Source organism: Nicotiana tabacum, chromosome 22, assembly GCF_000715075.1.
Source record: "Nicotiana tabacum cultivar K326 chromosome 22, ASM71507v2, whole genome shotgun sequence".
In the NCBI taxonomy this organism is placed as follows: domain Eukaryota; kingdom Viridiplantae; phylum Streptophyta; class Magnoliopsida; order Solanales; family Solanaceae; genus Nicotiana; species Nicotiana tabacum.
In genome coordinates this window covers 70,154,026-70,168,417 of record NC_134101.1, presented here as the reverse complement: position 1 = coordinate 70,168,417, position 14,392 = coordinate 70,154,026, and the positions used below count along the sequence as shown (strand labels likewise).

The window sequence follows — 14,392 nt, the reverse complement described above, 5'->3', positions numbered from 1 at the left end:
TTAGCTGATCTTGTTACAAACAGAAATTTCCAGAGTGCAGAATTTCCTTGGTGATGATATTAAGTTATGCTTTGAGTTCAAAGAGTTGCTCAAGTAGAAAGAGGATTACTATAGTTGCTTTATATTTGCTAAGTGGTGGAATCCACGAAGGGCAATTTGGAGAGAGCAAAAGCATGCTCTTCTCAGTCTAATAAGCTTCCAGTTAGCTTAAAGCTCATTGTTACTCCTTTTCGCCTTTAGATGAAAAGGCCCAGAAAATTAATCTCTTCCTCCACAAAATGTCAGTGTAGCTCCCCTACTAATTTGCAGTTACGTTCATAGGTGATGGGGCTTCTAAGAAAAGAAATGCTCACGATTATGCTTTCAACCTTTCACTAAAATCAGCAGTGTGGCATTTACCATGTTAATTTTTTTATTTAGTCCGGAGATTCTTGAAATTGAGAATCTGCATACGGTAAAAACACACGCTAGAATTTACATGTTACACATTAGTGTACATTTACAACTCTCTTTATCACTATTTTTCCTTATAATGCAGCTTTTTTCCAACTATAATAAAATCGTTGAGAACTAAAAGTATGATAAGACAGCCGCAAGGAAAATGCCAACATTTAAATGGACCCAGATGTTCTTGTTCCTTCCACCCATAGTCGCCTTAACAAGGTTTGATGTCTGTTTTCACACTGTACATAGTCAATATATATTCAGTTCCAATAATGCATAGCGAACTACAAGGAAAAAAACTAACCTTCATGCCTGGACCATAAATTGGTTGTTTGTAGCAACGGAATAAATAATAGAGAATCACAATCTTGCACTAAGTTGTTTATCACACTTGTTGAAGACAATTTCGAAAGAAGCGTATTCCCTGAGCCAAAATCAGCGTCATATGTTAGTTGCATCACTTCATCTTTTAAAAGCATTCAAATATGATTAGCAGGTGCCTCTAAGAAACCAGATCAGAAAAGAGGGACGAAATAAGTTTATACCTGCAATGCAAAGGTGATGTCTGCTTCATCAACCTTTAGAGTTACTCTACTTAATTTTTCTTCTCGAGCCTTTCCTACCTTTAGAATCCCCTGCAATTATATTTACATCTTGAGCTATGCTTCTTCCCATTCTTTAACTAAGCACTCATGATTGAGAAAAATAAAGAGAAAAGGAAACTTGAAATGGAGAACATGTAGTTTACATGCTTTTCAAGACTTTTACCTGGTCTCCTAGCACTCTACACATGCTTGATAGCTCCATGATTCCAACTGGTGGTATTAAAGTTGATTTACAGACATCGAGGTACGAGATGTTCAGCTGCAACAGAATATAGAATGTTTCACATCTTGTTTCTCCTTATGCTATTTAAATCTCACCGTTATAGTAACAAATAGAAATTACCTCGCCTATTGTCGCATCCTTCTTCTTCCCCCTGAATAGCTTGACAGCAGAGCAAAGTATAATCTGCAGCAAAGTACATTTAAGCATTACTCACCACCACCATGTGATTTTTATATACACATACATGATACAACAATAATCTAGAAGGACCTCATAAAAGAAGTGGCTCCATTGAGCAGTTTTTTTCGAGCGTTAATAGATTTGCAAATCACTAAAATCCTACATTCTATGATGATGCTTTTGGTAAAGAGGAAAGACATCCCATGCAAAACAACTTTTGAATCTAGCTCTTGCATTAAATGCCTGCCAATACAGCACAAATATTTGAATACTTCAACCATAATCCAATAGCTTTCGTCTTTCGTTCTTTGCTTTTTATTTTCTCCTTGTTGGGGGTGGGGGTGGGGTGGGGGGTCCTTTGGTAGTCGAGAACTCTCTTGTACTAAACTGACTAGGAAATTAAACCAAATGAGCATTAGATATCTTCTTATGTCAAGACAGCCAGGAACGTTTACCTGTTGATGTTGTGGAAGTGATTGTATAGTATCCACCACCGGCGATCTATATGCCTTTGATAAAGCAATAGCCACATGATCGACCCTAACCTGTTAAAGAGTTCCAACTTATAAGAAAACACAAAATGCAGCATAAAAAGTAAAAGCAAATGAGGATACATAATTAAGTTACAGCTAAGTTCTAACTGGAGATTAAGGGACCAAGATAATAAACTACAAGAAGTGCTATTTATGAACTAGATATAGAGTGCTGGACTCTTTTTCAAAAAAAAAAAAAAAAGATAGATTGCTGGACAATGTGCTCATTGAATAATGAAAATTTTAGTAGTAACAAGCGGTGCACTGAAACTAGTAGTACCCATTTACTAAGCAGGTTCATAAGGGAGAATATACATCAGTAGCTCAGGCTGGAATACTACTATCAATTGATTATAACAATTCAACTAAACTTGTCTGCTTTTATCACATAAGAATAATGAGGACCCTAGGTTGATAACGTACACCTTAGTTATGTGATTTCCGATCTTCAGGCCTTAGAATTGTCATTTATAACTCTCAAATACTTCTCTTTTTTAGAAAGCTAACAGTGATAATTCTCAAATACTTATACATAATGCTTTCCTTAGGCCTGGTATGTTGTAGAACTGGATATCTCAATGGATCTCAAGGTAACAAACGAGCACAAATGTGAAGCAGCAGCAGTTCAAAACTAACTTTAGTCTGCAGTACCATTACCCTTCGGCCTACCCTTTGAAATTCTAGAAATTATTAATATCTACAGCTACAAGAAACTTAATAATATGGAATCAGAGAAAAAGAAGCAACAAGAAAAAACTATACAGCTGCTGAAGTTGGGAATCACGCTATGACTTGGCTTATAAAAGCCACACAGACCCTCTCAATCATAGGTCCTCCAGAATCAATAGTTTGACAAACTCAAAACCATTAACAAGTGAAATGACACTAATACTCACAACATTGCTTTCGTGTATAGGTGATTTATCGCAAGCGCCATCTCTCTGTTGATGAGAAACTCCCCCGTGTAATGATGGTAAATCAAGACTGCTGATAGAATCTCTTATTTCAGCTTCTAACATCTCAATTGCACTCCTGAAACAATGATGGAAGGAAAGAATTACTTTTAATCAAGGGAAAACAATACAACAAGCTATTGAAACATCCGTGATATATGATCCTCTGCCTAAATGAAGAACTTAAGCATCAGTTCTGGAAAAGTTGCATAGTTATCTGCTAAGGATACTTTCAACAAAACTTAAACACCCCCACCCCACCCCCCCAAAGGCAAATAACTCATACTGCCACAAATAGACAGGCAAACTGTAGATATAGGTTCGCTTAGATGCCCGATGCTGCCGGTTTAGTTAAGTACCAGCGTATCACTTTATGACGAGAACGCGATCTCGTCAAATAAAATAATAAAGTAGTTAGGCCATAATCTATATGAAATCAGGAAATTTTGTCAAACTGTGATCAGCCTATCTTGCAGTAATATTCACCAACCTGCAAACCCATAGAGCCTTCCTCATATCTCCAGATGCGGAAGCAACTTTCTGTCACATTAGAAGCACTTACATTAGGAAACTGAGAATTATTTTGAAATAAATAAATCTTGGATTAGTAGTTTGAAGTAGCAAGGAATAAATGAGTGCCACTAGGATTCTCTTACTGCACAAGTAAACAAAAAGAAATCAAACTAAGTAAAACACAGATGTCACAGTACCTACCCTTGCACATAGTTCCAATGCTTGAGGCTGAAAGATAGTGTAAGGAAATACCTGTTCAAGTAGTCAAAATTGTCATACAAAGTCTATTAATTACAGAACCATAAGAAATGATTTTGCATCCATGCTTTGTGCAGATAACATACACAGATGTAAATATCACCAGCAATCTACACATTTTTTTACCTCAAATCTTTGCTGAAGAATGGAGATGATCTGGTCCTTAGAATAGGCACGAAATGTTATAACTGCAGGCTTGCCTGAAAAAATAAAGCACAAGTCAGAGATTAAATACCGGTGTACATACAAAAAGTAATCTAGCATTAGTTGCATTGACAGGTTAATTGGCAAGCAGGTCCTTTGTACCACAACCTTGAGAAGAGCTGAATGGGCTAATTTTGTGAAAGAAAATTCATACAACACAAAAAATCAAAGAATCCCATAACCAAAGCTAGTTAGTTTTCCTCTCTCAAATTGCTTGCGTCAAGACAACAAATTTTCGCAGCAGTCATCAAGCATGGTCTGACAATTTTTAAACTCATACTTCCTGTATTAAATTTAAGAAGCTTGGAGAAAAAAATTTGTTAACACCTTGAAGACCTAGGTCCAAAAGTTAACACCTGTTTAACCTCTCCTTCCAAAACTAAATGGAGTCAACGAAGATGGAAAAGAATTTAGAAAGAAATGAATCTGACAGGAAGGGAAATACTCACAGTTCAAGGATTGTAGCTTTGGAAGAAATCTATCTGCTAGGTCTATTGCATTAGCAATTCCTGTCAAAAGCAGAGCCCAATATGAATAACCATAGTAATACCAAAAGTAGTACTAGAAAAAAAGTTAAATGATTAGACCAAGATATTTTGATCATTACAGTCTAAGAGCACCAGTACCTATCAGAACAAATCTGGAGAAAGGAAACGTTGTTAGCATGAACAGCTCATGAAGCACGACTCTGTCTTTTGTGATTAAATAATCCAACTCATCAGCAACTATTAACCTGTTCAATTGTTAAGCAGACAAGTAGTTTGATTAAGAAAATCTAACAAGCACTATAACTGCTTCTTTGAGTTGAAATGACTTTCTTGACTTTTAGGCGTCCGATGGTTTAATTTGAAATACAACAGAATCTTGAAAGGGCAAAAAGGGGGTCCCCAACTGTAGATGTTATTAAAACCGTCTAAAAGGTGACTCACAGCATCTTCGTGCCTGCTGGCTGCTGCTTCTCAGAAAACATTTTCTGAAGATACTGCAATGGTGATGCTGAAGAATTAAGCTTTCTCCGTGGTTGAATCTTATCAAGTATCTGTAACGGCTACCAAAACGTAAGCAAATGTGCATCGCGTTATTTAGCATCTGAATCAGTATAATAGCAATTTACCTTTCCAAATATATCAGATGTGTTTGACAGAGAAGTGCAGTTGACGGATAATGTGTCTGGAGCCTGAAAGCCAGACTGAAATGAGAAAACAAATAGTTGGTTAGCAACGGTCTTCAGAGAGTTAGATATGCGACTCCGGGAGATAGTTGATAAAGAAAATCTTTTGTCAACCCCTCAACAACTTAGGTACTCGCATATGCAGAAGATCTCCATTGAGTTTATTCAAGATCAGCTTACAGTCAAAGTTTGAAATGCTTCTTGCACATGATAAAAAACCAAACATGTCAAAATCAAAACACTGATTTAGCTCTTGGGCTTTGAACTTTTACATGAACCCCATCAATTGAGGACTTAAAAATATGACCAATGGTAACACAACTGTGGACAACTCCAGCCATATATGTGTATGTTATAGATGACAATATATCCTTGGAGAAGCTCAGATCATCAAACAAGAAGAGCAAACAGAAAACAATACAAACTTGACCAAAAAAGTCCAGCTGACCTGAAAAACTGGTATAATTTTTGGTCAAAAAATTTTAAGATTATGCACAATAAAGAACATATGTAAGAGTCTCTAAAGGAGTTACTTGCAATTATACGGTCAAATGAACTCCATCTCCGATGTAAAAGCCCGGGAATCAGAATAAATTACCCCTTATTACTTTATTCAAGGGTTCTGTAGTAACTGCAATAGGAATATTTTACTTTGAAGACTCATTCCCAATGAAGTATGGTACCTTTGTTAAAGATCTACAGGTACTTCACTACATTATAAAAGCGATAGCTAGTAATTTGACAACATTTATTTTCACGGTTTATAGCACTTCAAACTTTAAGATACTGCAAATGGAAATAGTTCATGACACGGATAGATGAACTTGTTTGGCCAAGGAAATGCAGATCATTAAGCATTCGTGTCATTCTCTCAGAAAACATTCATAGAAGACCAACAAGTCAAGTTTGGAACACACAAGCAATAAGCTATACCTCATCTGCCCAATTACCCAGGACCTCTTTGACCTTCTCCATTGACAAAGACTTTCCAGTTCCTGGGCAGCCACAAACATACAAACTCCCAGCCTTCTCTTTTTCCACAGCTTGCTTACAAAACTCCAGAACTCTATTCTGCTCAACTTGTCGACACACCAGATTTGATGGGGCCCTAGACACATGCAATGCCTCCTTCACTGCATTTAATTGCTCCATATCTACGGATAGAAATGGCAATTAACACAACTTGAAATCAAAAAATCACATGTCACTAAATATAAAGTTCAGATCCTTCTCAATTTAACAAAATTAAAATAGATTATGTCTCAGTTAAAGAAAGTGTTTAAGTTACGTGCACTCATGGTGTGAAAAATATTTACACAATCACATCATATTCTAATTGTAGGTAACTCTACTTAATAAACGATAAATAACCTGTTTGTTATAACAAGTAAGTACAGTGATGGTGTAAAAACTTTATTAGACTGTCAATATAACTTAAATCCTTAAAGTAACAAGAACAACAATTACACCACAATCCCAGACTAGTTGAGACATGTTATATGAATACTAATATATATCTATTTTGCTCCATGTGAACATAGTATATTTATTTCAAAATGAATTTATGGTTCTTTAGTGCTAGAGATACTTGACATTCCGCGAATACACAAATCTCTAAAAACAAACTGAAAAACTCCTAGAAAACATTGAGCCTTATCAGTGAGAACAAACTCGATTTGAGAAATAAGTTAAACCAAATAATCAAACTCACTTCTTGGATTCCACATAGGCTTCTCAAGAAAACATTCAGATAATCTCCTTTTCACAGGTGATTTGCTCAAATTTATTGCTTTATCTCCACGATTCGCCTGAATTCCACAGGAAAAAAAAAGATCAATTAACACGAATCACTGGGAAAATGCCTTCTATAGGAAACATCTACTGAAAACATCGCGTAATTGGAGAAGTTGAGTTACATTAAGAGGACTCTTAGGGCTGTCATTGACACATCGACGCGGTGATTTCCATTTGGACGGAGAGATTCCCATGGGCGACGGAGTTAAAGTTGAAGTTACTACATTGTCTTCAGTAGTGGAATTGGATCTGAATTTGCGTTTTGAAGGAGTGGAGACTCCGATCTCATTCCTACTTACCGTTTGACCGGCGACTTTGCTACCACCGGAGACGCGTGGTGAACGACGGACGGGGATTGTCGGCATTTTGAACTTCCGGTGATTTGAGAGTTTTTTGCGGCGTTCGTCGAAAGTGAAGTGAATGTAGATTGCGAAGATTAAGTATAATGGTAAATTGTTTAAATAGGATGGATTGTACGCAGAGATTCTATCCGTTTCGCGCGCAAGAGGCAACTGCTACAAGTGCATTTCCCGCCGTTTCGTAGTGTTTTTTGAAGTCACGAGTTATTATTTGTGGATTCCTTAGTGAATTTGCATTGCAAAGCAGTCGGCCCAATACATAAATCATGGCCCAAATATCATGGAAAATCTGGTTTGCAAAATGGATAATATACTACTCCTAATTTTTATAAACAATTAACTGGATTAGCAGCCTATATTACTAATAAACTATAAATAAATAAACCTAGTCTTTATATTTTATTAATACAGCCTTTAATATACGTGCGTCGCGCGCTGTTATTGCGTCAATCAATAGAAAATATATACAAAAAGCAATAAATTATTATAGGTGTACCCCATACCATTGAATATACAACTTAAAAATATTACGTAAATATTATTAAATAATTTATTGAGCTATAAAATAAATAAAAAATTATAAAATTTTGACAATATTGAAGTTAATCGATTTAGCTAGCAAAAGAAAAATAATAACCCCCCCCCCCCCCCCCCCCCACACCTCAAATGTCTTATTGAGGAAAAGAAATTGGAGAAAATATCCTTATACTCATGATAATTGAATAGTGATTTAGAAATGATAACAGATGGTTCAAACCTATCTTGATTAAAATATCAAGCATTTCTAGATTTTTAGATCTGCCACAATATTAACACTTAAATTTAGTAACTCTATCGAAGATATTATTGCTTGGTATTTGAAACCAATGTATACCACCAAGCTGAAAAATCATTAATATTTTTTAAATCAAGAATATTTATAAGACTTAGTCTCACACAAGCTGAGAACGAAGACATCTAAAAGTTATATGCTCAACATCTTCACCTTCAGAATCATGTATCTTACATATTTTCTCCACACTTAATATTTCCTTATTACTTACATGTAATTAAGGAATTATGCAGACACTTACTTAGAAAATGCTTAAGTTAATTTTTATCTCCCAACTTCCACAACAAGAGTCCAAAAATGATTTAGGAAAGAAATGACAGCTAAATTAAGCATCTAAACTACTATCGGGCTTTCTACTAAACATTTGCTTTGCCAAATAATATGAGAAAACTACCCTCTATAGCCCCTCAAAATTTTAATAGCCCATATTTTTACCCATTAACACAAAATGGCCCCCGGCCCAAACATATTACATCTAATAGCCCGAAATGTCTATTTTGTATATTTTTTGTATAGTGACAGTCTATTTTGTATATTTATTGTATAATAACAGTCTATTTTTTGTATATTTTTTTGTATAGTGACAATCTATTTAATATATATTTTATATAGCGACACTCTATTGTATATAAATTGTATTATGACAGTCTATATAGTATATATTTTTGTATAGTCACGGTCTATTTTGTATATATTTTATATAGTGACAATCTATTTAGTATATATTTTGTATAATGACAATCTATTTTTATATATATTTTGTATAGTGATAGTCTATTGTATATAAATTGTATAGTGACAATCTATTTTATATATATATATATATATATATATATATATATATATATATCAATATTCAAAAGAAATGTTCTCCAGTCTAATACATAATCTAAAATAATTTTTAAATATTAGCCTCATATGCAATTTTTTATGAAAAAGTTGGTCCAAAAAAGAGATTGATAAAATATTCATGTTTGATATGCACGGATTGCAACAGAGGATAGGGATTGATACTTGGGACCGTATGGGAGCCAACCCTCTGAAGCATATTACAAAGAGGAAATGAAAATGATTAGAAAAGAAGCAATGAGCTTTTATGGAGGTGAAAATCGCTCCCCAAAACTCCTAAATGCCATGGTATTTATAGATAGAGAGAGATTTCAAATTCCAAGCGATCAAAGAACTGTTTTAAAATGCAGCATAGAAATTGACCTTTTGTATAGGCATATCTCTAGAAAAAGATTAGAGAGGGGGCTTCACGTGATCTGCTTAAGAAAATATCAGAATTATTTGGCTTATTGTGTTGACCAAATCTCGTTGCAGACGAGAAAAAAGAAAAAGTCATGGGTTTTGAAGAGAAAACCGAGAGAGACAAAAGACTTAATCAAAATTGGAGGGGGTAAGCTTCTGCTATGGTCAAAAGCAAGTTGAACTTTAGCATAGAAGAGGAAAAGGTTGATAAGGGGGTAGTAGGAAAAGAAAGATTAAAAATCTGATTTTTGTCTCTAGGGTGAGATATTTGGGATTGCAGGTTTGGTCTTTGATCGTTTGGGCTTGGAATTGGGCTAGTAGCTTAGTTATAATTGATATTAGATGGACTAGCTACTTAATTGGCTAGCCGTTATAATTGATTTTGGGCTATAAAATGCATATTACAATTTGTGGCCAGCGGCTGATATTAGTTTCTAGCGGACGACCATAAATGAAGTTTGCTCAAATAATATTCTGATTTATTTTCATAAATTTTAAATTTTGTATAGTGCCATAATAATATACTATAGACACTAATAGTCTAACTTCTTTTCTGCCAGTAAAATATATTATGCAAATTAGATAACATAAGTGTCATTTGTAGGTTACTATCTATATAAACATTAATTGACTAGTAACTTGGAAAGAATATAAGTAACATGTTATAATGTTTCAAATTACAGTGACAATGCAAAATAAAATAAAATAAATTACACCGTCTTTAACCTCTATACATTTTAATTTATTAAAAAGTCATGCCATGACAAGTAATTCTTGATATCAACCATTTATTGGTAATATACGAAACATGGTAATTTACTTCTTAGAGTCGTAAAACCACTTTCATAATAAATAAAAGTTATTCATAATATTAGTGTATATAAGTAATTAGGTATTCACAAAGATTCTAAATCAATGGTTAAAAAGTCGCCGAGATTTGAGCTCAGGAAATGTTATGGTTCTAATTGTTGTCTCCTTGGATACATTATCATGAAACTGCTTTATTAAACACTTCACATGTAGCGTACTGCATCTCAACTAACTAAAAGTTATCATCTGTTTGGACATATTCAAAGATATACACTTGAGTAGCACTATATATGGAAAACACTTGCTTGCATTTGGTGCAATATGCCCAAAGCGACAAATGCATAAAATGTTTATTTTATATTTTTTAACACTTAATTATAATTAATTAATATAATATTTTTAAATAAATTTATTTTATATTCATAAAGTTTTTTTTCTATTAATACTGTCGTTCAAGCCAGTGAATCAAACTTTTCAGTTGTGTTACAACGCCTAAGTGCGAACTCACAGTAAGAAGGCAATTACGGTCATTGAATCAAGTCTTTGTCTGTCTTTCTAACAGTTTCAACAAACATTCAGTAAGTTTAGAGTAAAAATGCTAGCCTTAAACTTTTTTTTAAACAAACAAAAGAAAGAAAATTCCTTTCTTCCTAGCTCCCCAACTTTCCAAACAAAAGTATATAATAATACTAATAAATACTCCATCATTAGAGGACAACTTCGATTCAAAGCTGAACTGTCTAACCATAGCTAGCTGACTCGCTCCATTCTTTCCTCAAACAAAGAAGCAAGAGAGGCAGCAAATTAACACAAGAATATTTGAAGTATAAAGTCGACGGTAAACGTCCTTTCAACAGTCGAAGAGACCACGTGAATATCCACCAAAATACAATTCAGTAGGACCAAAATCCAAAACAGTCTTTGTTAATACTTTCATCACTTCATGATATTTGTCTTGGGCTCTTGGCTGCTTTTTCTTTTCCTTTCTAATTTCACATCGAAAATCTTCTCTTATAAATGACGCTCATTATGAGGAAATATGCAAATAAAAACCAATTGTCTTATAAGTTTTAGATCTACCTTCAATTTATCGCCTGCAAATCCAATACTTGCAAGTATTTTTTTCATACATGTAGATAAAAGATAGACAAAATTTTGACCTTTTCTCAACTCATGTTGTCATCCAAGAAATACGGTGCCATAACAGGAGTTACTTGTTAAATCCAGTAGTTTTGATTCAAACTTTATATTTATATTTAAAAATTCACATAACATGTATATATGTTCTATCATGAAACCAATAAGCTAAAAGGGCTGTGATTCAAAAACCATTAATTTTGATTTCAAGAAGTGTGAAAAGTGCTAGGAGATTTTCACGTGCATGGAAAAAAGATTACAGTTGGATTTTTAGGACTTATATATTTGTATAGATGTGAATGGAGCTAATAGGGATGATCAAAACAACTCAGATGGGATTGCGTGAAATCCATGCGAATTTACTGTCAACAATTATATCAAATTGTCAAACTGATGGTTGCCGTTCCCACCGGCTCGAGCCCCTACCTTATAACGACTCCTTCGTCGACATTACTCCATATAATGTGACTTCTTCCATTTTTGGAAACTGACTTTTCAAAGTTCCTTAAGATATTTTCCCTAGCCAAATTTCCATTCTACCCTTAACCCTAGGGGCGACGTATTCATTCCCATGCACACAATGGAACGAGGTGTGCATGTCAGGGGGGATACAAATGCAATGTACAGCTTGTCTTCCTGAGGTGAGAGACGGATTCAGAATTTGAAGTTTATGGATTTCTACAACAATCTCAAGTTAATAACTGAGTTCACACTCAAATATTTATTGATATTTAGTGAATTTCCTTATTGCATATACAGGGGGTGAGCAAATGTTACACGGTTTCTATGAACCCATAACTTGTGCATATAGATTAACTCAATTGGTAACACTCAATCCGAAGTCGTCCATCCTTTGCTAGTTCTTCCACACAAAAATTACAATTACGTCGCTGCGCCATAACCTTTGGCGGTGGAAATAACCAAACAGCAAATTTTGCTATATATGTGTGCATGGGCGTGCGTGTGTATGATAAATTGTACCATGCGATTAGTTAGTATTCGTTTGGTAAATTAATGTAAAACCAAAATCTACGAAAAGTTAGAAATTTCTGGCAATAATCAGAATCTACTCTTTTGTCGAACAAGATTCCGTTATTATATGGCCAAAGTTACCTCTTTCTTTGTAGTTGAGAGAATGCTAATTAAAAAGGGAACAATAAACAGCAGGTTCTAGCACAAGTGGATTTTATGTGCGTGTAATAAATTGCAGCCACAAATGACAAAGAGGAGGAGAGTTAGAGTCTCGTCTACGGGTTCGACCGAATCTAGTATAAGTTTTGGTTCAAATTTGATGTTTGTTTTAAAATTTTTATTGAATATGTATGAATTATTAATTTAGAATCAAATAAATAAAAAAGATTAGAATTCAGAACCTATAAGTTTTAAATCCTGGTTTCCGTTCTATGACAAATTGAACTTATTAACACTAAATCATTGAGACACACCTTTGTGTCCAAGTACTATAACTATATGTTCGTCATTAGTATTGTTTGTTTGGCGAATTAATTGTATATAAGTGTAGAACCTGACAATCAAGAAAAGTTCAAAAAATTCTGGTAATAATCGGAAGATAGTAAACTCCTCTTTTCTCGAAGAAGAAAATTTTGAGATTCTGTTATTATACAAAGATTACCTCTTTCTTTAGAATTGAGATAATATTAAATGAAGAGCAACCACGAAAAGGATGAGAATTCCAAATGAAAGAATGAAGATGTGCCTGCTCTAAGCATCTGTATTCTGCATAGTTGGGTTTTGGCACCTAAATTTTCCTCTTCTAGTGTGGGATTTTAGATTCTGCAGATATCAATGTATTCTATGAGTTTTCTTTTTCCGTTGTTTATGTGATCTCACAATTGTTTTCTTGGAATTTTCCTTTTTTTGGATATTGCATCATATCACCGTCATTTATTAATTTCCCCTACTATCTAAAAGATGATAAGAACATGCGAGGGACCAAATTTTCTTCTTGTATTCAACTTTTTTATTTTTATTTTATTTTTTGGTGTTTTGCTGATGCATAATGGAAGGAGGAGAAATCATCTCGTTTGGATATTATCTTCCTCATCATATATACTTTTATAAGATCTCTGAAATTTTTTAAAAGATGTAATTTTGAAAGATGTTAACCCCAAATTGGAATTTGTCACAACAATTGTATACGTGTTATTTTGAATATTGAATGATCTTATATGAACGTTGACATGCAAAAACTGAGTGGTTTGTATGGTGTTTTCGTAATTTGCCGAACAACAAGGGAATGTGACATGCATATTAGTTCAATCAAAAAAGAAGTTTCTTTATAAGAGAAGATGAGAAATGGAAGATGGAATTTCAAAGGAGGTATGAGAAGATAAGGAGATTGTCGTGGCATTGGCGTCTACAATCTCTGTCCACTTCTTGCAACCTAATTATCCCTTTCATCTCCATCTAAAAATATCCCAGTGTGCTCCACATAAAATTACGTAAATTTTCTCTTGAATATAAATTTCATATATAAGGAACATGCATAAGTACAAGAAGTGTCAAATTTTAACAAATGAAATCAAACTTGGCCAATTCATGCAGGTTTGGATGGATTGAGCTGGACAGATTTTCATTTACGGGTCAATTTGGTCATAACCAAAGTTAGCTCATCTAAAAGTTTGGGCCAATTTGGGCGGTCTAAATAACCCAAATTTACTCGTACGAAAATTTATCAATACACAGAAAATAATATTTTGTGAGTTTGGTTGGTTAAATAGAGCTAGTCACGATAAATAAAAGAAAAATAGAACTGTTAGTTTGATTTGTCACTAAACAAAGAACAAATTAAATAAATAAAAAATAATTTTGAGTTGAGAAGGTTGGATTATGATCATCATTTTGCCCAAATTAACTCATCCACTTGGCCAAGCAAAGTACAGACAACCTATGATCCAACACATTACAATTTAACTTATTTTTACCCGTTTAAATTTAATCCAAGTCGCTCGTTTGATACGCCTAACTTTTTATCGTTAAATTGAAAAAGCAAAAGACAAGCAATAACATCATTATTACCATAAGCGAAGTTGATATATGAACTACACTCACATGTCTAGTGAATTGATTATTTTTTATATAGCTAAGCAGCAACGTGCAACAAA

General features: G+C 34.0%; 1 protein-coding gene across 1 annotated transcript; it reads right to left on the bottom strand.

Annotated features, from left to right (window-relative positions):
• Window positions 1–450: 450 nt before the first annotated feature.
• Window positions 451–7,416, bottom strand: LOC107789612 (cell division control protein 6 homolog B-like). The gene is made up of 17 exons (XM_016611494.2): window positions 7,001–7,416; window positions 6,796–6,892; window positions 6,018–6,238; window positions 5,028–5,102; window positions 4,843–4,952; window positions 4,540–4,646; window positions 4,363–4,422; window positions 3,836–3,909; window positions 3,653–3,703; window positions 3,429–3,478; window positions 2,882–3,017; window positions 1,908–1,997; window positions 1,393–1,455; window positions 1,213–1,308; window positions 990–1,079; window positions 749–868; window positions 451–672 (listed from the first exon to the last, which is right to left on the bottom strand). Exons 1-16 carry the CDS (start codon window positions 7,241–7,243, stop codon window positions 830–832), a joined length of 1,602 nt encoding a protein of 533 aa, XP_016466980.1. The 5' UTR covers window positions 7,244–7,416; the 3' UTR covers window positions 451–672; window positions 749–829.
• Between the last annotated feature and the right edge of the window lie 6,976 nt (window positions 7,417–14,392).